Consider the following 23,451-nt stretch of genomic DNA (forward strand, 5'->3'; position numbering starts at 1 on the left):
GGGGGCGGGGAGAAGTAGGGGGAAGAAGCACCAAAGAGGTACGAAAAGTAGAGAACAGCAACCGGTGCTGCCTGAGATGGAACTTCTTGGTTCGTTTTTCTTTTTAAATTATTATTATTATTATTATTATTATTATTATTATTATTATTATTATTATTATTATTTTTTATTGTTACACATTTGTTCATTTATTCATACCCTGCATTTTCCCCTGGCGTAATACACACACACATATAGATATATATTATATACATTATATATGCAGTAATGTAATATTAAGACCTTATTCATGGAAGGCAATCTTACTCGGCTACGAGCGATCGCCGAAGAAGAAGATATAAATTACAGTATATCATATATATAATTCTATATAATAGAACAGCATGTTGATCTACAGTAATACAATTTTTTAATCATGTGCAATATGATATAAAATAATACATGCATTCTACACGATATAATAATATATATATCATTGTTGTCTGCATCCGACTGTCTCAGGAGACCATGAAGGGGGTGAAGTCAACTACTTGGATATTTATAGTTTTTAGCAATGCAATGCAATGCAACCCGGAACTTGGTTTCGTAGGTGTACCCGGAAATTAGCTCGGCACGTGTGAGTCTGTAGGTTGTAAGTTTATAGAGGAAACGCGGAAGCAAAGGGAGCAGTCTATAGATATAGATATATATTTAAAGTAGAGCCGGACATTGAATGATGAAACCACTGCTGCGACCGAGGTAATTTCAAATCTTATTATTATTATTATTATTTCCGCTGCGCCCTGCAAAAGGCGAGAGATCCGATTGCCCCGCCCCGCGCCTTGCGCCCGATCCTGTCCGCGCGCATCTGCCCGGAGGTTTTCAAAGGGCTGCTGGGCGGAAAGCGCATCGCCGCCGCCGCCCCAGTAGAACCCCGGCCGGGCAATCTCGGCTCTTCCAGGGGCTCCCTCTCCCGACACGCGGCTGCTTGATTCCGCCGAGGCTTACTCCCGAGTAAAACCACAAAGGAGAAGCGTGCCTGATCAGGATTGCGGACCGCCCCAGCCCCGAACTCGCTTTCCTGGAAGCAACCCCCGCTGGGTTCGCTTAGGATTGCAGACCTTTCCCAAGTGTCCCTAATTTTCTAGGACGTCCCTAATTTAGAGAAAACGTCCCGGTTTCTGATTTGATCCCAGTTAAGATCAGTTCTCCCCCCCCCCCTCCACCTAGAAAAAGGGGGTGCAGGAACTCCCACCGCCGTTTTTTGGGACGGACAACCCTAAGTCGTTGAGCTTCTTTCAAGAGGATGCCAAAGTGGTTGGGCTATTTTTTAGGGAGCCATCAAAGGGGTTGGGCTATTTTTTAGGGAGCCATCAAAGTGGTTGGGCTATTTTTTAGGGAGCCATCAAAGGGGCTGGGCTATTTTTTAGGGAGCCATCAAAGGGGCTGGGCTATTTTTTAGGGAGCCATCAAAGGGGCTGGGCTATTTTTTAGGGAGCCATCAAAGGGGTTGGGCTATTTTTTAGGGAGCCATCAAAGGGGTTGGGCTATTTTTTAAGGGAGCCATCAAAGGGGTTAGGCTATTTTTTAGCGAGTCGCGAAAAACACACATCGCGTTGCGCCTCCCTTATAGAGCTTCTTTTGGAAGAGAAGAGAATCGCTGAAAAAAGCGTGTGACATGCCAACTCCATCCAAATCTCCCCACCCAGAAAATGCGCCGCCTGCCCACAGCATCTGGATGATTATGGGCACAGAGAGGTGATGGAACCCTCAGGGCAGGTTCCGGAACAAAGTCCCGGAGTGTTCCGGCTGAAAAAAAGCCCTGCTTAAGATGTCCTTATTTTCATTGGAGAAATGTTGGAGGGTATGGAGTTATCCATGGAACATGGGTGGCGCTGTGGGTTAAACCACTGAGCCTAGGACTTGCCGATCAGAAGGTCGGCAATTCGAATCCCCGCGGCGGGGTGAGCTCCCGTTGCTCCTGCCAACCTAGCAGTTCGAAAGCACATCAAAGTTCAAGTAGATAAATAGGTACCACTCTGGTGGGAAGGTAAACGGCGTTTTTGTGCGCTGCTCTGGTTCGCCAGAAGTGACTTAGTCATGCTGGCCACATGACCCGGAAGCTGTACGCCGGCTCCCTCGGCCAATAAAGCGAGATGAGCGCCGCAACCCCAGAGTCAGTCACGACTGGACCTAATGGTCAGGGGTCAGGGGTCCCTTTACCTTTATGGAGTTATCCGACCCCCTCCAAGCCTTCTGAAGGCAATCTTGCATAGGGAAGTGTTTTTTAAAAAATGTTTAATTATGTTTTTACATATGTTGGAAGCTGCCCAGAGTGGCTGGGGCAACCCAGTAAGATGTACAGGGTATAAATCCAGTGGTACCTCTGGTTACGCACTTAATTCGTTCCAGAGGTCCGTTCCTACCCTGAAACTGTTCTTAACCTGAGGTACCACTTTAGCTAATGGGGCCTCCCGCTGCTACCACACAATTTCTGTTCTCATCCTGAAGCAAAGTTCTTAACCCGAGGTACTATTTCTGGGTTAGCGGAGTCTGTAACCTGAAGCATATGTAACCTGAAGCATATGTAACCTGAAGCGTATTTAACCCGAGGTACCACTGTAGTCAAATTATTATAGAATGGGACGTGTCCCTATTTTCATCGGAGAAATGTTGGAGGGTATGGGGTTGTGTTTCCCCCTCCAAGTCTAGCCTCTGAGACAGTGGCAAATGCTGTGGCTTGTAATGCAAGGCGTGATCAGAATTGTAGAGTTGGAAGGGACCCCCTGAGTCATCTAGTCCAACCCCCGGCTGTGCAGGAATCTTTCTCCCCAAATCGGGGCTCGAACATATTACCCTGAGAGTATCATGCTCTACCGACTGAACTACCTGGGAAACTGATCCTTGCTTGCTCCCAGCATTGCTATTATTATTATTACTACTACTACTACTACTACAAACTTCCCTAGCCCTTGTTTACACTCATTTTTTAAAAAGCAAACTGTAAAAGGGACTACCTTTTACAATAATTTATTATTATTATTTTAATGGTTGCCATCAATTGGATTTTAATTAATTTTTATAATGAAATGTTTTTAGAATGTTGCACTATTTTATTGTTGTTAGCCGCCCTGAGCCCGGCTTCGGCTGGGGAGGGCGGGATATAAATAAATTTTATTATTATTATTATTATTATTATTACCTAGGATTTCTCAAAATTCCTTCCTCCTGATGGATCTCTCTTTTTTCCAATTTTTTAAATTGGTTTTCCAAATTTATAGCAAACATAAACAACAAAAAAGAAAAACATTACAGTATAAAAAAGAAGCAAACAAACAGACAAACATTTATCCTGTTATAATCCCACCTTTGTTACCATTGTTATATGACTTCCTCAGATCCCCCTAGCTGAGTTTCCATATAACTCATTGCAGCAGTTTTCCAATACAGTGGTACCCCGCAAGACGAATGCCTCGCAAGACGGAAAACCCGCAAGACGAAAGGGTTTTCTGTTTCGGAGGCGCTTCGCAAGACGAATTTCCCTATGGGCTTGCTTCGCAAGACGAAAGCCCATAGGGAAATCTCCGGGGACCTGTTTTAAATTGCTGGCGGTCGGGAGCAAAGACTTTCGCCCACAGCCGGCCTTCAGAAGAGGTCCTGGACCTCTTCTGAAGGCCGGCGGGGGGCAAAAGTCTTTGCTCCCCCCCGCCTGCCTTCCCGGGACAGCGGAGACTTCTCCGCTGCCCCGGGCGATCTTAAAATGCTGGCGGGCGGGAGCGAAGCGTTCGCTGCCGACCCCCAGCATTTTAAAATCTCCCCGGGACAGCAGAGAAGTCCCGCCCCGCTCTGGATGCCGGCGCAGAGCTGTCTGCCGTCCCGGGACTGCCATCCCGAGCGGGGCTAAGTCCCGCCCCGCTCTGGATGGCGGTGCAGATCTGCCTGCCGTCCCGGGATCAGCGAAGCGTTCGCTGCTGACCCCCAGCATTTTAAAATCTCCCCGTGTCGCGGTGAGATTTTAAAATGCTGGGGGTCGGCAGCAAAGCCCTTGTTCCCCCCCAGCCCCCCCAGCCTTCAGAAGCCCTTGTTCCCCCCCCCCCCCAGCCTTCAGAAGAGGTCGGGGGACAGACTGTCCCCGGACCTGGTCTGAAGGCGGTTTCCCTAGGAACGCATTAATTGATTTTCAATGCATTCCTATGGGAAACCGTGCTTCGCAAGACGAAAAACTCGCAAGAAGAAAAAACTTGCGGAACGAATTAATTTCGTCTTGCGAGGCACCACTGTACTGTTTTCAAATAAAAGTAACTTGGTCAATTAACATCTTTCTTTCTTTTCATATTTACTTCTATCCATAGTGTTATGCAATTTAACATACTTAACTCCTAGGCCAATCTGGTACTCACAAGTAATTCTACTTATATTATCTCAGCATATTTAACTAAATAATCCTTAAATTTCTTCCATTCATCTTGGTACTCCTCCACTTTCTGGTTGCGGATTTTGATGGATCTCTCTCTCTTTTCCTGATTCCCCTTCCTCTAAAGTGGTGGCTTGCAACTTCAAAGAGGCTTTTCTGCCCTGCAGAGATGAGCGCAGATAAGGACCGACAGCTTTGCAGGCCTCCGGATGGGAGAAAGACTGTCCTCGCTGCTGCTGAGGGAGATGAGAACAAACCGACTGGGCCAAAACCAGTTCTGGAAAGGCAGGTTTGCACCAGCCCCGGCATTGCAACTCTTACAGACAATACTAAGCGATTTAAGCTAAGTAGCAGCCAGGCCACCCAAGAAAGGTAAGCGCTTTCGTTAACCGCGGATTAATAGGGTTTAAAAATAAAGCCAAGGATTTGCTTATGTTTCTGTTTGATCAATTCAATTTGTGTGTTAACGCTTTGGGTAACATCTAAGCTGCATTATTTGTCATAGTAAAAGGTGGTAAGATTCAGAGATGAGGAATAGACATATCTGTTCCCTTTGCCAGCTGCCCCTACACACACACGAACATTTTGAATAGTTCACATACAAGCTTCGTAGTTGAATTCCTTCCCCTTCTCTCTGTAAAATGCCGGTGCAGAGAGAATAAAGTCCTGTTTGTCTGACTGGCTCCCACAAAGCACACATGCACTTCATAAATAGCGAAACTGCAAATAATCTCGATCATTTGATTTCTGGTTGTGTTGCACCCAGCAAGAGTAAACTATTCTGCTTTGTGTATGATAAATTTCCTATTAAAAAAATCACTTGTGCGCATGCCGTCTGTTTTGCTGTGCACAGGCAAGATGTGAGACATTGTTCTGATGGTCTTTTGTAATTAAATTAGCACATATGTCAGCCTCATTACATACAATTACATGCATGTTTGGAGAAACACCAATTCCTACACAGGAGTGCTTACTTCACCATATATAAAATATTGGGAAGGAGCTACAGTTGTCAGCTTTCCCTAGGAATAATAATTTATTATTTATACATCGCCCATCTGGCTGAGTTTCCCCAGCCACTCTGGGCGGCTTCCAATCAAGTGTTAAAAACAATCCAGCATTAAATATTAAAAACTTCCCTAAACAGGGCTGCCTTCAGATGCCTTTTAAAGATAAGATAGCTGCTTATTTCCTTCACATCTGAAGGGTGGGCGTTCCACAAGGCGGGCACCACTACCGAGAAAGCCCTCTGCCTGGTTCCCTGTAAACTCACTTCTCGCAGTGAGGGAACTGCCAGAAGGCCCTCAGCGATGGATCTCAGTGTCCGGGCTGAATGATGGGGGTGGAGACGCTCCTTCAGGTATACAGGACCGAGGTCATTTAGGGCTTTAAAGGTCAGCACCAACACTTTGAATTGTGCTCAGAAATGTACTGGGAGCCAATGCAGATCTCAGGACCAGTGTTATGTGGTCCCGGCGACCACTCCCAGTCACCAGTCTAGCTGCCGCATTCTGAATTACAGTGGTGCCCCGCAAGACGAATGCCTCGCAAGACGAAAAACCCGCTAGACGAAAGGGTTTTCCGTTTTTGAGTTGCTTCGCAAGACGATTTTCCCTATGGGCTTGCTTCGCAAGACGAAAACGTCTTGCGAGTCTTGCGATTTTTTTTCGCTCCCCCCCCCTCCTTTTCTAAGCCACTAAGCCGCTAATAGCCTTTTAGCCGCTAAGCCTTTAATAGCCGCTAAACCGCTAATAGCGCTAATCCGCTAAGCCGCTAATAGGGTTGCTTTGCAAGACAAAAAAACCGCTAGACGAAGAGACTCGCGGAACGGATTATTTTCGTCTTGCGAGGCACCACTGTAATTGCAGTTTCCAGGTCACCTTCAAAGGTAGCCCTACATAGAGCGCATTGCAGTAGTCCAAGTGAGAGATAACCAGAGCATGTACCACTCTGGTGAGACAGTCTGCGGGCAGGTAGGGTCTTAGCCTGCGTACCAGGTGGAGCTGGTAGACAGCCGCCCTGGACAAAGAATTAACCTGCGCCTCCGTGGACAGCTGTGAGTCCAAAGAGAGATTTACTGCTAAACCACTGTGCCAATTGTAGCTCTGTTAGTTAAATAGGGGTCTCCTAACAACTTTCAGGACATTTAACAAACTACAGCTCTCAGGAGAGTAGGGCAATTAAAAGTGGTATGATAATGGCTTTAAATGTACCAAGCAGATGCAGCCATTGTTCCCTTGACTGTTGATTAACTTTCAAGGAGAGATGATGCAAAGTTGTTTTGTAGGCACAGAGAGAATGTGAACATTTGAGGAGGGTGGTAAAATTCCTAGGATCAATTAATTAAAAAATATGGGGTGAGTGGAGGTTTGGTTTCTAAAATACTGAGATTATTGGCTGGGCGCTTTCTGTAAAAATGTGATCAGCACGCTTATTGTGCAAGGACAATTCTCATGCAGCCAAGACTGGTTGCAAATCCCTCTTGGGTTTATGCTCAATGACAAGCTTGGGTTTTCTGCTCTGTAACTTGCGAAGAAACGGCTCTTCCTGGAATATTGAAGATGCCCGTTTTCTTTGCTTCAGGAAGCAAACTTCTACCACTTGTAGTTAGTGAGTTAATTTTGAATATGCCGAAAGAGAAGAGAAAAGGGAATATATGTGAAAAACAAGCCCACATTAATTACGGTTTACATTGTCTGGTTTTTTTACTTTAAGGAGCTGATACAAATGAGTTGAGGGGACGCGGGTGGCGCTGTGGGTAAAACCTCAGCGCCTAGGACTTGCCGATCGTCAGGTCGGCGGTTCGAATCCCCGCGGCGGGGTGCGCTCCCCTCGTTCGGTCCCAGCACCTGCCAACCTAGCAGTTCGAAAGCACCCCCGGGTGCAAGTAGATAAATAGGGACCGCTTACCAGCGGGAAGGTAAACGGCGTTCCGTGTGCGGCTCTGGCTCGCCAGATGCAGCTTGTCACACTGGCCACGTGACCCGGAAGTGTCTCCGGACAGCGCTGGCTCCCGGCCTATAGAGTGAGATGAGCGCACAACCCTAGAGTCTGGCAAGACTGGCCCGTATGGGCAGGGGTACCTTTACCTTACAAATGAGTACTGATTTCATTATAAGAATATTGCAGACTAAATGCTGTGTCTACATCTGGTCGTAAACCTGGGAGTTAAGACCACATGCAAGTTCAGTTAATTATGTGAAATGATGCTCTGCAAATTAAGCGTGCTCGATCCATTATTCAGACACCATATCCCATGTTGCTTCGTGTCTCATTAGGACTATTTGAACTGTGTAAGAGTGAATAAGCTTTTAAGCCTCACAGAGGCTTTTCATATATTTTTCTCATAGCCCTGGGATGTCACAGCCAATGGCGAGGAAGGCAACTGGTCTTTCCGTTACCGCAGAAGAGAAGCGGAAAAAAAGTATTTTTGGTATACAGTTTTCTAAAAACAAAAAGGAAAAATGCACTCCTCATGACAAAATGTCTTCCGTAAGTTCCAGCATGAGCTACAAAGGGAGCTCTGCGTTGACCGTCAAAGAAGATGGCGACAATTGTACAAAGAGGACCCAGACAGAGGTCTCAAAAGTATCTCGACCCCACCAAGATAATTCTCACAGAAGTAAAGAAAACCTACCTGCCTCGCTCATCACTTCCCCAATGGAATCATCTGTAGACTAGTGAGTTTTTGTCATTAAAGTTTTGCTGAAGAAGCCTTTTCAGACCTGTGACTTTACCATATTTTTCCAGATGCTAAATAGGTAATAGAAGTTATTTTATTGGAAGAATGAGCAAGTTTCCATGTGCGATGGGTTCGTTCTTCAGACAAATGCAAAATGTGGTCCTTGCAAACTGTGTTTTGCGAATAGAAAGTTTGCTTGGAAAAACATGGGCTTTTCCCTTCCCTGTCTAGCACAAATCTTCTCTTTTGCATGGTCTGCCTTAACTACCCTTTGATATTTACTTCTGCACCAGCACTAACCATGGTTAAGGCTAACCCGGTTGCTGCTTTAATCTAGAATTGCTAGGCCATTTCAAGCTTTGCTTTCAAATCCTGATCACAATTTAAACCTCAGTTCATCTGTTCTTTCAAAGTGTTTCTTTGTATTGGGGGACCAATGGGTAAAACCATTTATTTTCAGCAAATCTTCCTGTTTGGTGTGTTGATACTGATTTCACCTTGCAAATCACCATGGTAAGTGTTCTGGTGCCTGTAGAAAATAAGTAACTGCAGGATGAAGAAGCCAACCTGAAATTCTGATTTGATCCTTTGTTTGGGAGATAAGACGTTCTGATTACCCAGCCTCTCTTTCTAGGCCAAACCTTAAAAGCCTATGTACAAAACCTCTCAAATGTTCCTAGTAAAAGATAAAGTGCTATATTAAAATGTAAAACAACTAAAAGAGGGCTTAAGTATTTTCCGTTGTTTGGTGGCCAATATTACCGCAGAGGTTAGAAATCTGATGTAACGAAAACTTCTGCCCATGTAGAATCCAGTCAGGCATTTGAGATGCTAAATAGGTATTGCTCTGGCGAGGAAAGTTAAAGGCGTTTCCGTGCGCTGCTCTGGTTTCAACAGAAGCGGCTTAGTCATGCTGGCCACATGACCCGGAAAAACTGCCTGCGGACAAATGTCGGCTTCCTTAGCCAGTAAAGCAAGATGAATGCCACAACCCCAGAGCCGTTCATGACTGGACTGAACTGTCAGGGGTCCTTTATCTTTACCTTTATGTGAATAGCAAACAGAGTAACCATTTGAGCAGAAGCAGTTCAAGTGTAGACTTGCCAAGCTAAATATTGTCCAGTCACAAAAACAATAGCAAGTTTTCTCAAATGGATTGTTAATACCCCTCACTGAAGAAATGTACATAAATTAAGCCTCACACCCCTAAAATGACACAACCTAGTACCCCAGGCAGAACAATTGGCACCTTTTTAGAGCAATGTTGTACCCATTTCGCTTCCAGGGTGTGGAAAGACGAAGGGGTCGAGCCCTATGTGCAGGAAGCTGGCGAAAAGCAAGCTGCTGTAAGTTAAAGCCAGCATAAAGTTACACAACTCTAGTTCCATTCAGCAGTGGAGCAGAGGAGCTGATACTTGTCTGCCTACGCCTGGCAGAGAGGGAAACAAGCCTTTAAAATAAGGTGGTGCCTTGGTTCTCAAACTTAATCCGTTCCGGAAGTCCGTTCCAAAACCAAAGCGCTCCAAAACCAAGGCGCGCTTTCCCACAGATAGTAATGCAAAATGGATTACAGTGGTACCTTGGGTTACATACGCTTCAGGTTACATACGCTTCAGGTTACAGACTCCGCTAACCCAGAAATAGTGCTTCAGGTTAAGAACTTTGCTTCAGGATGAGAACAGAAATCGTGCTCCAGCGGCGCGGCAGCAGCAGGAGGCCCCATTAGCTAAAGTGGTACCTCAGGTTAAGAACAGTTTCAGGTTAAGAATGGACCTCCGGAACGAATTAAGTACTTAACCTGAGGTACCACTGTAATCCGTTCCAGACTTTAAAAAATAACCCTTAAAACAGCACTTTAACATGAATTTTACTATTTTAACGAGACCATTGATCCATAAAATGAAAGCAATAAACAATGTACTGCAGTCACACAATCAGTAGCTGAACTGGGTACCACACAGTCACAAAAACAAAACAAAAAAGCCACAAAAACGCAAAATAAGTAGCAAAAGCAGACAGACCTCAGCGTAACACTCAAATCGGAAGCGTAACATTCAAAACAGTATGTTCAGCTTCCGAAAAATGTTCGCGAACCAGAACATTTACTTCTGGGTTTGCAGTGTTTGGCTTCCAAGTTGTTTGAGTACCAAGGCGTTTGAGAAACAAGATACCACTGTACTGCGTTGCTGGCTTAATTTATGCTAGGTTGCCAGGACATATGACTGAGTTTGAACGGGTTTGGGATCCAGCCTAAGTCCCTTCTCTCTTTAAGATCCACTGAACCTGGCTCAGGAAGGATGGGGGAGATGCTCTGTAGTTACCGCTGAGCCAAGGATGGGAAATGGAGATCCGCTGGATCCATTCATCCCAACGGATCTAGCTCCCATGGAAATTGCCCCCGTACTTGGCAGCTTGTCCAGGGCTTTGAAACAAATCAGATGAGGCGACCAAACTTCTGACAAAAGCATACAGTGTTTCCAACTGTCCAAGCCTTCTTTCGTTGAAAGGAGAGGTGTCGTTTTAGAGGCCGAGGCTGTTGGACAAATAAGCCAAATACCAGGACCTAAAAGCTACCTTTGTTTTTCAAGTCTCTGTCCATCACGGATTGCTGTCTTCTCCTGCCCAGTAGGATGACTTAGCATGCATTTTGATGGCGATGATGTACCTGCTCCTCCAGCTCCCTTGCTGCTTGCTCGCCCGGCCACAGTAAGTACTTCTGAGATTAATTTTGGGGTTAGATTCATTTGATAGCAACCTCTTTCTGGTGTTGAGACACTCTCCTTCAGATCAGCCACCACCTGAATTAGCCAAACTGTCGGGTTGGATCCAGAGTCGCAGAAGCAAAAGGAAATCCCGCGGTGGCATGATTCTCTGGAGTGTTGCACAAGCCCCAGGAGAAGAGCTACAAATACCAGATGGGCTTAGCACAAGTATAGACCAGAGATTGCAGAAGCTAGTGGATGCACATTGTTGTTGTTGTTTAGTCGTTTAGTCGTGTCCGACTCTTCGTGACCCCATGGACCAGAGCACGCCAGGCACTCCTGTCTTCCACTGCCTCCCGCAGTTTGGTCAAACTCATGTTAGTAGCTTCGAGAACACTGTCCAACCATCTCGTCCTCTGTCGTCCCCTTCTCCTTGTGCCCTCCATCTTTCCCAACATCAGGGTCTTTTCCAGGGAGTCTTCTCATGAGGCGGCCAAAGTATTGGAGCCTCAGCTTCAGGATCTGTCCTTCCAGTGAGCACTCAGGACTGATTTCCTTAAGAATGGAGAGGTTTGATCTTCTTGCAGTCCATGGGACTCCCAAGAGTCTCCTCCAGCCTTCTTTATGGTCCAGCTCTCGCTTCCATACATTACTACTGGGAAAACCATAGCTTTAACTATACGGATGCACATTGCTAGTTCTCTTTTCTTGTGTTAAGTTGGAAAAACTCTCTCTGCTCACAGAAAAGGGCTCCTGGAAGATCCGCACTGGAACTAACCCAGGCTTCCTCAAACTTGGTCCTCCAGATGTTTTGAGACTACATTCCCCAGCATCCCTGACCACTGGTCCCAATAGCTAGGGATCATGGGAGTTGTAAGCCAAAAACATCTGGAGAGCCAAGATTGAGGAAGCCAGATCTATTGTATTTCTTCTTAATTTATATCTCACTTTTATTTATTTTATTCCATTCCATCGCAACTATTCAACCTCCCAAATTTTCAACACCTCTTGCGATGGTTTGACCCCTTTCCATTTCAACAGTACGTATTCACCAAACACACCTTCCATATCTCCTCAAAATTATTTCTCTGGCGTATTCCCCGTCTTACCTTAATGCCTCATGTTAATTTATCATTAATAGCTACAGTGAGGGGGGAAAGTATTTGTTCCTCTGCTAAATTTTGCCCGTTTGCCCCCTGACAAAGATAGGGGATCAAATACTTATTTCACTCATTATAACGCACATCAATCTCTGACTTTTGTCTTCTGGGTTTCCGGGGGTTTTCCTGTTGTTATTCTGTCTCTCACAGCTACAATAAACCTACCATTAAAATTATGGACTGGCCATTTCTTCGTCAGAGGGCAAACAGGCAAATTTAGCAGGGCATCAAATTCAACAACCTTACCTAAAATAGCTCAAGAACTTATGTGTCTGAATTTTCACTTTTTGAAATATGGCAACTCTAACTATTGTCTCCAATTTCAATTTCAATTCAGCCACCTAAAAGCCTGAATAAACATGAATGTTTTTGAATTCCTCCTGAAAGTTAACAATGGTGGAGACAGATGTGTCTCACTTGGGGGACATTCCACAACTTTAGGCGGGTACCTGAGTCTCTTGGGATGCGGGCCATAATGTGTCCTAGATGTGATGCCCTTGATGTGATGTAACCTTATGCTGATTGCCTTCAAATTAAGCCCCATATGAATTCAGAAGGATGTTACTCCCAAGTATCTGTGGGACGCGGGTGGCGCTGTGGGTAAAAGCCTCAGCGCCTAAGGCTTGCCGATCGAAAGGTCGGCGGTTCAAATCCCCGCGGCGGGGTGCGCTCCCGTCGCTCGGTCCCAGCGCCTGCCAACCTAGCAGTTCGAAAGCACCCCCGGGTGCAAGTAGATAAATAGGGACCGCTTTATAGCGGGAAGGTAAACGGCGTTCCGTGTGCTGCGCTGGCTCGCCAGATGCAGCTTGTCACGCTGGCCATGTGACCCGGAAGTGTCTCCGGACAGCGCTGGCCCCCGGCCTCTTGAGTGAGATGGGCGCACAACCCTAGAGTCTGTCAAGACTGGCCCATACGGGCAGGGGTACCTTTACCTTTACCTGAACACAAGATTTCTGTTTTACATGTGTGGATTTGTTTTTTGTTTTAATGTAGCAGAAGCTTTGTTAGACTGCTTTTTGAATATAATGTGATTTTTTTTATTTCCCTTCTTTTATGATTCCAAAGGTTTTGCCATCACCAACAAAATGCATTCTAAATCTGGGAGGCAACAATCTGATACTGTTAGAGATCTTAAGATCTTAAGAAAAGGTGTGTCTTCATTATTACTTGCTTTTGACTTTTTTTTGGAGTATTTGCAACTTGTAAAGTTTTTTCTTTTCTTTTTTACTGTTACTCAAATGAATGTACAGTCGACGCCCATTTGGTTGACTCCAACCAAGTCATTGTGTGAGCAGGTAGAATCCCATGAGCACTGAGGTCCAGCTCCGAGGGCCTTCTGGCAGTTCCCTCACTGCGAGAAGCGAGGGAACATTTTCCACCCTGTGGAACGCCCTCCCATCAGTTGTCAAGGAAATAAGTAATTATGTAAACTTTAGAAGACATCTGAGGGCAGCCCTGTACAGTCATACCTTGGTTCTCGAATGGCTTAGTTGACGAACAAATCAGCTCCCGAACATCGCAAACCCAGAAGTAAGTTTGCGAATGTTTTTCAGAAGCCGGAGGTCCGACGCAGCTTCCGTTTGACTGCAGGAAGCTCCTGCACCAACTGGAAGCTGCGCCTTGGTTTTCAAACAGTTTCGGGAGTCGAACGGACTCCCAGAACGGATTCAGTTTGAGAACCAAGGTACGACTGTATAGGAAGCTGCGCAGGGTGGCTGGGGCTAACAAAATTATTAAGGAAACACCTGACCCTCCACACCCAAATCTCCTCCAGAGGCTTGAAGGAACAGAGTTTGTCTTCTTCTTTTTGCGGGAAGACACTCAGGGGGAGGATGAGAGGGAAGGCAAGAGTTCTGTTGTGCTTGCAGATATTGTCCTGCTCATATGACGACTTCATTGGATACAACCCACAATCGCAGAAAACAACCTTGTTTCTTATTAATAGCTATTTACTCCAGGAATGGGAAATCTTTCTCAGCCCAAGGTTGACACTGGCTTTTAGGGAGTCTCCTGGGGGCAGTATGGTGGTGGTGGGCAGGGCCAGAACCAAAAGTGGGCGGAGCAATAGGTGCAACTCCACACTTTACCCAAAATTCTGCATTACACCCACACAAAATCCAGGGTTTTCTATACTGTACTTGCCTCTCCTCATTTATGCAACCGAGAGCCATGATCATAATTCTAGAATGGTGGTGCCAAGGGCCAATTAGTGAGGTCTTAAAGGCCACATCCTGTCCCTGGGCCAAAGGTTCCCCACTCCGGAGTTAACTCAAAGAAATGTCTACGGATTAGCCCTTTGCCATTATGTGAAGTGTGTATTGATGTTGTTGCAGCGAGGAGGACATGTACCGTGATGCGGAAGAAATAGAGAGAGAAAAAGTATTGCTTGTGTGTGGGCCAGGCTCCTCAGGTACATTTCAGCGCTACGCATATAGAGCATGATGTATTAGTTGAATTCTGTGTAAAGTAGAGGTCAGCAGCCTCTGTGAGCGTTGCCCTCAGGGGAGCAGCCTGCCACCTGCCAACCCCAGAGGAAATAACAGAACCTATAGCATCAGGACTTGGGGGGCAGTGGGACCGGAGCCTTGACTGCCCCCACCTTAACGCCTTGCAGCAAAATGAGTTGTAAAGTTTCGCCCCAAACACACCCTCATTCCCAGCGGTAGTCCATTGCTGCCTTCTAGAGTAGGATTGGGCGATATATCAATATATCACCCAGTACCGGTTTGAACGTCCATATCGTGATACAGTGGAACCTCGGTTTTCGAGCGTCTCGGAAGCCGAACGATTCGGAACCTGAACGCTGAAAACCCGGAAGTGAATGGTTCCGTTTTCAAACGTGCCTCAGAAGTCAAACGGCTTCTGAGGCACGTTTCTCCATTTTCTCCATCGAATTTGCTGCCCGCCTGTTGGGCCTCGGTTGTCGAACGTTTCGGAAGTCGAATGGTCTTCTGGAATGGGTTACATTCGACCACGGAGGTTCCACTGTATTGGTTTCATAGCTTTTGATCTGGCAATATATAACAAATCATGATATTTCATCTAAAACCAGTTTGAAGTTCATATTGTGATATTGGTTTCATGATTTTTTGACCTGCCAATCTATTACAAATCATGATGTGTGTGTGTGTGCGCGTGCACGCGCTATGCAAAAAAACACAATGTGGGGAAAACTGAAGCCAGCCTCTGCATAGGTCCATCCTTTTTTCAGACATTGTGATATATCAATATATATTGCAATGTTTAGCTGCTGATTCAGGTGGATAGCCGTGTTGACCAGTCATAGTCATAAGAAATAACAAGATGAAAAATGAAAAAATCTTTTTTAATAATTCCAGTGGCACCTTAAAGATCCACTAAATATAAGCTTTCAAGGTATGAGCTTTCGTGTGTAATACACACTTCGTTTCCTCTGCTTCAGAGTATCTGACAAAGTGTGTATTACACACAAAAGCCCATACCTTGAAAGCTTATATTTAGTGGATCTTTAAGGTGCTACTGGAATTATTAAAAAATGATTTTTTCATCTTGTTATTTATTATGATCATGTTTAGCTGGTGATACATCACAATGTTGAAAACCACGTATCGCAGAAAGACTGCGATTAGCCTTTCCACGCAATCCCAACAAAGCTAGGTATGTAAAGCCAGGCTTCACGCTGGAGGAAGCAAATATTAGACCAGAATATCCTAAAAGGGACAAGAGCAGTGTGGGTGGGCAGTCCTTCATCTCGACTTATTTATTTTCAAGGAAGATTTCCCTGCAAGTCTTGCCCCACACCCCACCAGTCCTGCACCCACCTGTGAGACACTCCTTTTGCTCGTCAGAAATAAGCATGAGCTCTTTAGAGAAGACTTGATTAAATGTCAAAATGGAATAGATTGAAGAAATTTAAGTAGTTTGTACCGAAGCTGAAAATCTTCCTGAGTGCCCTTCACCCAGGCTCAGGGGTCTTGCAGCCAAAGAGGCCTGCAATTTCTATAATTTATTTTTTTTTGTAATGCAGATGAGAACTGTGCTTCTTTTGACTTTCCCCCACTAAAATGGATTCTCTTTTCCTAATTGCAATTCAGATTTTCCAGAAAATAAGCTAAGTGTTGAACCAGAAGTCGGCATCATGGATTATTGTCAAAAAGAATGGAGAGGAACCACCTCGCAGGCCAAATGTATAAGGAAGGTCTGATCTCATTTTCTTTCAATAGTGCATAGGTTTGTGTACAACAAAATCCTACCTGGTAGCAGGGTGGATTTGATTTAAAATCACTAAGTCAGTAAGACTTGATTTAAATCATCTTTTTACAGAAAGACTCATTCTTGCTGGTATAACCTTAATATTTACAACCAGATGAGGGTTTCATTTTTGGAATAATAACTTTTCAGAGTAGTTTTTACAGTTATATCAGAAATTACTGATTTGGTTATACTGTTAGAAATACGTAGGCAAGTAATTATGAAATCATTGTGAGGTTTAATAAGTTAACTGTTTATATTTGGGCAACTTTTCTGCTGTACTTTATTGGAAGGAGAAAAACAATCATTTCCTTAATAACAATTTAAACAACTTATTTAACTAAAGCAATAACATTATAGCATATGTATCCTTCAAATAAATCTGACCCATGCTGTTTTGGGCTTTCCCATTTGGACGATAGGGCCATGATCTCAAACGCTGGACAAGTTAAGCTTCGGCGCCAAATTCAAAAGGAAGAACTGGGAGCGAACTTCTTGAATTTGGCAGCCTTTTCCTCTCCCCCTCTCTGCTTGAAAGATTAAAGCCAGCATGTTTCAGTGACCTCATTCTGAACCATCGTGTGTTTCTGGGCCATCATTAAAGGCAGCGCCATGTAGAACACATCGTAGTAGAGTGTCTCGCCAGAGTGGTACATGCTCTGGTTATCTCTCGCTTGGACTACTGCAATGCTCTCTACGTGCGGCTACCTTTGAAGGTGACCCGGAAACTACACCTAATCCAGAATGCAGCAGCTAGGCTGGTGACTGGGTGCGGCAGCCGAGACCATATAACACCGGTCTTGAAAGACCTACACTGGCTCCCAGTATGTTTCCGAGCACAATTCAAAGTGTTGCTGCTGACCTTTAAAGCCCTAAATGCCCTCGGTCCAGTATACCTGAAGGAGCATCTCCACCTCCATCGTTCTGCCCGGACACTGAGGTCCAGCACCGAGGGCCTTCTGGCGGTTCCCTCGCTACGAGAAGCCAAGTTACAGGGAACCAGGCAGAGGGCCTTCTCGGTAGTGGCACCCGCTCTATGGAACACCCTCCCACCAGATGTCAAAGAGAAAAACAACTACCAAACTTTTAGAAGACATCTAAATGCAGCCCTGTTTAGGGAAGCTTTTAATGTTTAATAGGTTATTGTATTTTAGTGTTCCGTTGGAAGCCGCCCAGAGTGGCTGGGGAAACCCAGTCCGATGGGCGGGGTATAAATAATAAATTATTATTATTATTATTATTGTTGTTGTTGTTGTTGTTGTTGTTGTAAAAAGGTAAAGGTACCCCTGCCCGTACGGGCCAGTCTTTTTTTTTTTTTTTAAATGATATTTATTAAGATTTTCAGAAATACAGAAAGTAAAGATTAAAGTACATTCAAAGCCTTATTTTCATACATCCACTTTCTGGGACTCCCCCCTTCCCCCACCCCTACCATATTCCCCTTTCATATTGTTGGCTCCACAAGCTCTCAGTTCTAATTAAAACTTAATTTGTTTACACCATTATTCGAATTTAAAATTTATACACTCCTCATCAATACCCTTAATAAAAGACAAAAGTTCTCTCCCCAGGGCCCCCCCATTTTCATTCCACAATTTCCCTTTTTTTAATGGTAAGGACACTCCACACAATAGAAATATAAGAAATAAGAAATAAAAAGTATAATAGATGAAAAAGAACCAATTCAGAAAAAAGTTGACAAGCCTTTGGATTTTAGTTCTCCCCCCCCCCCCCGTCCCCGGTTTAATTTCCCCCTGACCACCAAACCATGTTATCTGCCTGGAATTCTTAAAGTCCATAAATCACATATTTCCCCCAACTCCTTGCTGGCTTTTTCTTTTTATAGTTATTTTTAAAATTATTCTTAAGACATTTAACTTCAAATCTTTAATAAAACTCCCCCCATTGTTCTTTCCAAGTTGTAGTCCAGTTTCCTCTTGTTCCACTGCTAAAACGTTCTAATTCAGAAATTTAGTAACTCTGCAGGGATTATTGTTATTCAGGAACAAAAACTTGCGTTCAGTCCCTTCCTTTCTTCAATAGAAAATTCTATTGTCTTCTTTAGCTGAACACCCTGTAGACAAAATATTATTTCCGTTTTGCAGCTTTCCCAGAAGATAACCAGTCCTGTAAAATTCCAATGGTATTTTTCCACTTACGACCATCTTTGTAATGTCCCGAAGCTCCTCTAGGGGGATTGTTGTAACTTTGTTTTCTCTAGTCCAAAAGTCCGATTGTTATCCATGTTTTCGCCATTTTGTATCCAAGTTTTAACGGGTTGTAGCAAATTGTAACAAATTTAACCAGCCAAGCTCTCATAATAAAATCCTCTCTGAATTTCCGACTTTGACAGCTACTTTGACAGCTGTCAAAATCTCCGACTCTTTTCACCAGGCTCTCTCTTCAATCACCCCGGTTCCCAGGGGGGGGGTTACATTTTCCTTCTCCCTCAATTCTTCCTCCAGCACAGTTCTTGTAGTTTCCCATCATGGAATTCTTAGTTTTTATCAGCAATACAAATCTTTTTGGACCTTGGTTTCCCAATCCTTGTTTTGGCAGGTTTACAGTAGGGAGGGGGACTGACTTCCTTTTTGGATCCCCCCCCGCTCGTGTCCAATCCGAAAAAAATTTCTTTTTTTCTCCTTTTGAACCCGGTTTCCAAATTACTCACGGGTTGTTGTTAAGAAGTCCGAATTCTCAATGGAAGAAGTCAGCGCTCTCCGCCGGATGGCATGCGGCTTCGCTCGGCAGGGATAGCAGAGGACTCAAAGCACCACGCTTCTCCCCGGCACCCGATCCGTAGCCTTTAAAAAGGCTCCTTCACGAGTCGGGAGGGCGCTAGCGGTGCCAGCCGAGTCTCCATGTCCACGGCCTCCGTGGCCGTGGTTTTTAAGGGTCCCCGCATCGCCGGTGCGGTAGGACCCAGCCCCTGCCGAGCAGACTCCCTCCGGAGCTCGGAGGGAGTCCGCCATCCGGCGATGGCGCCAACCCGGAAGTCCCCGTACGGGCCAGTCTTGACAGACTCTAGGGTTGTGCGCCCATCTCACTTAAGAGGCCGGGGGCCAGCGCTGTCCGGAGACACTTCCGGGTCATGTGGCCAGCGTGACAAAGCTGCATCTGGCAAGCCAGCGCAGCACACGGAAATGCTGTTTACCTTCCCGCCAGTAAGCGGTCCCTATTTATCTACTTGCACCCGGGGGTGCTTTCGAACTGCTAGGTTGGCAGGCGCTGGGACCGAGCAACGGGAGCGCACCCCGCCGCGGGGATTCGAACCGCCGACCTTTCGATCAGCAAGTGCTAGGCACTGAGGCTTTTACCCACAGCGTCACCCGCGTCCCTATTGTTGTTGTAGTCAAGCCTAAATGCAATGAGGGCATGGGTTACTGTGGCCTGATCTCTCCAGATAGAGTCACAGTATGTGCTTCGTCATCTGAGGGTCTGCAACCCCATTGAGATTTCAAATTCTTGAGTGATGCTTCTATAAATCAGGCCTCATATTGTGCTCCTGCACATGAAGTTTTTGATTTATTTATTTTGTTTGGGTGTGTGCATCTAATAGTACTTTTTTTGTTCTTTGCACAGGGCTACGAAGCAGTTTCACAGAAATTTATTTCGATAAGGAGAGTGCGAGGGGATAACTATTGTGCCGTCAGAGCGACGCTGTTTCAAGCCCTGAGCCAAGCTGTTCAGCTTCCTGACTGGCTGAAGAGAGAGGACATGATGTTGGTAGGTCACCAACTTCCAGCACGTCTCTTGACAGAACAAAACGATGGTAGCTTTTGCTTAGCAGGTATTTGTATAGGATTGTTCGCCTGCCACAAATTATCTTTTAACAAATACCTGTGCATTCAGAGGAGAAAACACAAAAGCAAAAGGCACACGACACAAGTTTATTTTCTCGTTGTGCAGTATTCTAAAGTACCCATTCCGGTCAAAGAACTTCTGGCCAGCAGGAATTAGATGCCCTGATTAAATAAAAACAAATCACTAGATAATGAGTTGCCTTGTCAAATTTCTGATAAAGACTAACTTTTATCTTCTGAAAATTGTAGCTCCCAGAGAAACTGATGGAGAAATACGGCTGGATCGCGCAATGGCAGCTCAGGCAAAAATGGACCAGCAAAGTTGAAAACTTGGTGGATGAAATTAAAGACTGTTTAATGCTACTAAAAAGCAAGGTTTGACAAATTATGCCTTCTTAGCTCACCTTACTGTCAGTTCCACATTTCACCAATTTAATGTCGCCCTTTATGGATAAAAGGGACGCGGGTGGCGCTGTGGGTTAAACTTGCCGATTGGAAGGTCGGTGGTTCGAATCCCCATGATGGGGTGAGCTCCCGTTGCTCGGTCCCTGCTCCTGCCAACCTAGCAGTTAGAAAGCACGCCAAAGTGCAAGTAGATAAATAGGTACCACTCTGGTGGGAAGGTAAACAGTGTTTTCGTGCGCTGCTCTGGTTCGCCAGAAGCGGCTTAGCCATGCTGGCCACATGACCCGGAAGCTATACGCCGGCTCCCTCAGCCAATAAAGCAAGATGAGCGCCGCAACCCCAGAGTCGGCCACGACTGGACCTAATGGTCAGGGGTCCCTTTACCTTTATGGATAAAAGCTTTCACTGATGGTTTTAGAGATCTGAATCCAAGCTGGCCAGAAGGGATACTGTTCGCATTCTTTAGCGTTGTTCACACTGGACTTTTATTTCTTGCTGTTATTCTTGCAATTCCATTCATTCGTGTGTTTGCCTTTACAGTGGAAACGTATGAGTGAAATGAAGGCCTTCGCCGAGAGGCAAGTGGCTTGCGACGAGCTTTTCAGAAGTGAGGAGGACGAATACAAACTCTACGAAGCTGTGAAATTTCTCATGCTCAATACGGCGATCCATTTGTACGAAGACAACGAGAAGGGGAAGGAGGTCCCCGTTTTCGCCTGGCTTCTCTTTGCCCGGGATACATCCAGCAATCCTTCCCAACTGATGGAAAACCACTTGAATCAACTCGGTCACACGGGAGGCCTTGAACAAGTAAGTTCCTCACGTCCAACCAAAATGGGATCTAACATTCGTTCCCTGCCGTTCATTAGGAGCAGGGGAAGCAGATGTTGATTTGGTGCAGTCCAGAACTCAACCTTTATATAGGCCCAAGCAGGACCTGCCAAGCAAAGTAGCAGGGAATCTCAAGAGAATCTCAAGTCTACAATTCTGACTTTGATGTTTCTCCTAATGCATAACCGAAATCTGTGGTCTTGCAATTTCCAGTCTCCTTTGGGCGTTCTCCTTAAGCAGAGGTTGGCTGGCTATTGGTCAGGGATGCTGAAGGTTGCATTCTGCACTGAGAAGCAGGACTTGGACCAGAAGACCTCCAAGGTCCTTGCCAGCTGCATGGATTACTGAAAAAACAAATCCAATGCATACACTGGCATTTCCCTCTGAGTATATAACTACAGGTGAAACTCAAAAATTTAGAATATCAGAATATTCATCAGCCACAATTATAACAAATTACGCCATAATCATCACAATTGTAACAAATAAAGGCTTGACATATCTCGCTTTGCATGTCATGAGTCTATCTCATATATTAAAGGTAAAGGTAAAGGGGCCCTTGACCATTAGGTCCAGTTGCGAACGACTCTGGGGTTGTGGCGCTCATCTCGCTTTATTGGCCGAGGGAGCCAGCGTACAGCTTCTGGGTCATGTGGCCAGCATGACTAAGCCGCTTCTGGCGAACCAGAGTAGCGCACAGAAATGCCGTTCACCTTCCCGCAGGAGTGGTACCTATTTATCTACTTGCACTTTGACATGCTTTCGAACTGCTAGGTTGGCAGGAGCAGGGACCGAGCAACGGGAGCTCACCCCGTTGCGGGGAGTCGAACCGCCGACCTTCTGATCGGCAAGTCCTAGGCTCTGTGGTTTAGACCACAGGGCCACCCACGTCCCAGAATACATGTCCAGAATACATTTGGCCAAATTGGTTATTTGTCTTTTAAAATAATGCAGGCACTTTTTTCCCCACTTTCTCCCCTCGATACCTAGGTGGAGATGTTTCTCCTGGCTTATGCCCTGCAGCACACCATCCAGGTCTATCGACTCTATAAGTACAACACAGATGAATTCATCACTCTTTACCCCAACGACCCAGAAGAGGCCTGGCCAATTGTAACCCTTATAACTGAAGATGACAGACATTATAATATCCCTGCTCGAGTGTGCGAAGAGACTAGTTTGTAAAAAAACCAAAACAAAACAAAACAAAACAGGTGCGTAAATGGAATAAACAACTTAACAGCAAATCTTCTTAGTTTCCGGTTTATTTTTTTTCCGGCAAAGGCAGTTAAATTTTCAACACTTTGGTGCAAACTTCTGGAATTAAAATCCTAATACAATGTACAGTGGTACTTCAGGTTAAGTACTTGATTCGTTCCGGAGGTCCGTTCTTAACCTGAAACTGTTCTTAACCTGAAGCACTACTTTAGCTAATGGGGCCTCCTGCTGCTGCCGCGCCACGGGAGCACGATTTCTGTTCTCATCCTGAAGCAAAGTTCTTAACCTGAGGTACTATTTCTGGGTTAGCGGAGTCTGTAACCTGAAGCGTCTGTAACCTGAAGCGTATGTAACCCGAGGTACCACTGTAGTTCCAAGTATTTTTGTCTCACTAATAGGCAAAAATAGTTTGTCCTGTCTATTGGATAAATTTATTTAAAAGGTTAATTTTTAACCAAGATGCAGCCATTCTCTTCCATGGGAAGCGATGATGCCCACTTGAAATGCAAGACGTGTCGATTTCCGAAACAGTATTTGCCATACGAATCAAGACACCGAAAGAATCAACTCCGAACTCACTTTTGCAATATTTGTGACCAAGCCCAGGAGATTCAAGTACAGAAGCAGTTTCTGCCCAGAGATGCTCCTACTGGATCTGGAGGCACATTGTGTGTATCAATTTGCACATGCGGTCTCAAGACAGCATCCCCATTTGCACTAATAATAATAATGATGATGATTTTATTATTTACTACCTCGCCCATCTGGCTGGGTTGCCCCAGCCACTGTAGGTGTGGCTTATGAGTTTGCATTTGCAATGCAGATGAGAATACACATCTCCAAGCCACTTTTCCCAAGCAATTGACACGTTGCTGTGTGTAACCATGTGTGTGGAGTGGAGCCATTATGTGCATCCTAAGAGGTTGGTTGAAACATTGGTATGTTTTTCGTCCACAGGACACAGCTGCTGCGGTGACCTTAAGAGCTTCTAGGAGAAATTGAACAGGAAGCTTATCGCTGATTACTC

The 23,451-nt window shown here is 45.2% G+C and overlaps 1 protein-coding gene across 4 annotated transcripts in view; it reads left to right on the plus strand.

Moving 5' to 3' along the window:
* The first annotated feature begins 610 nt into the window (after positions 1–610).
* OTULIN (OTU deubiquitinase with linear linkage specificity) overlaps positions 611–23,451 on the plus strand; it is a 29,274-nt gene continuing 6,433 nt past the window's right edge. The window contains exons 1-9 of one of the 4 annotated variants that reach the window (XM_028737957.2): positions 611–738; positions 4,521–4,765; positions 7,744–8,073; positions 14,271–14,347; positions 16,011–16,114; positions 19,750–19,893; positions 20,220–20,345; positions 20,916–21,185; positions 22,197–22,420. In XM_028737957.2, coding sequence (XP_028593790.2) covers positions 4,563–4,765; positions 7,744–8,073; positions 14,271–14,347; positions 16,011–16,114; positions 19,750–19,893; positions 20,220–20,345; positions 20,916–21,185; positions 22,197–22,391 — 1,449 coding nt within the window. In that variant the 5' untranslated portion in view covers positions 611–738; positions 4,521–4,562 and the 3' untranslated portion in view covers positions 22,392–22,420. Of the gene's footprint in view, positions 739–4,520; positions 4,766–7,743; positions 8,074–10,663; positions 10,782–13,002; positions 13,087–14,270; positions 14,348–16,010; positions 16,115–19,749; positions 19,894–20,219; positions 20,346–20,915; positions 21,186–22,196; positions 22,454–23,451 lie in introns of those variants that run through there. The other 3 variants (XM_028737958.2, XM_077933358.1, XM_077933357.1) reach the window with 3 other exon arrangements.

This window comes from Podarcis muralis, chromosome 8 (genome assembly GCF_964188315.1).
Source record: "Podarcis muralis chromosome 8, rPodMur119.hap1.1, whole genome shotgun sequence".
Classification (NCBI taxonomy): Eukaryota; Metazoa; Chordata; class Lepidosauria; order Squamata; family Lacertidae; genus Podarcis; species Podarcis muralis.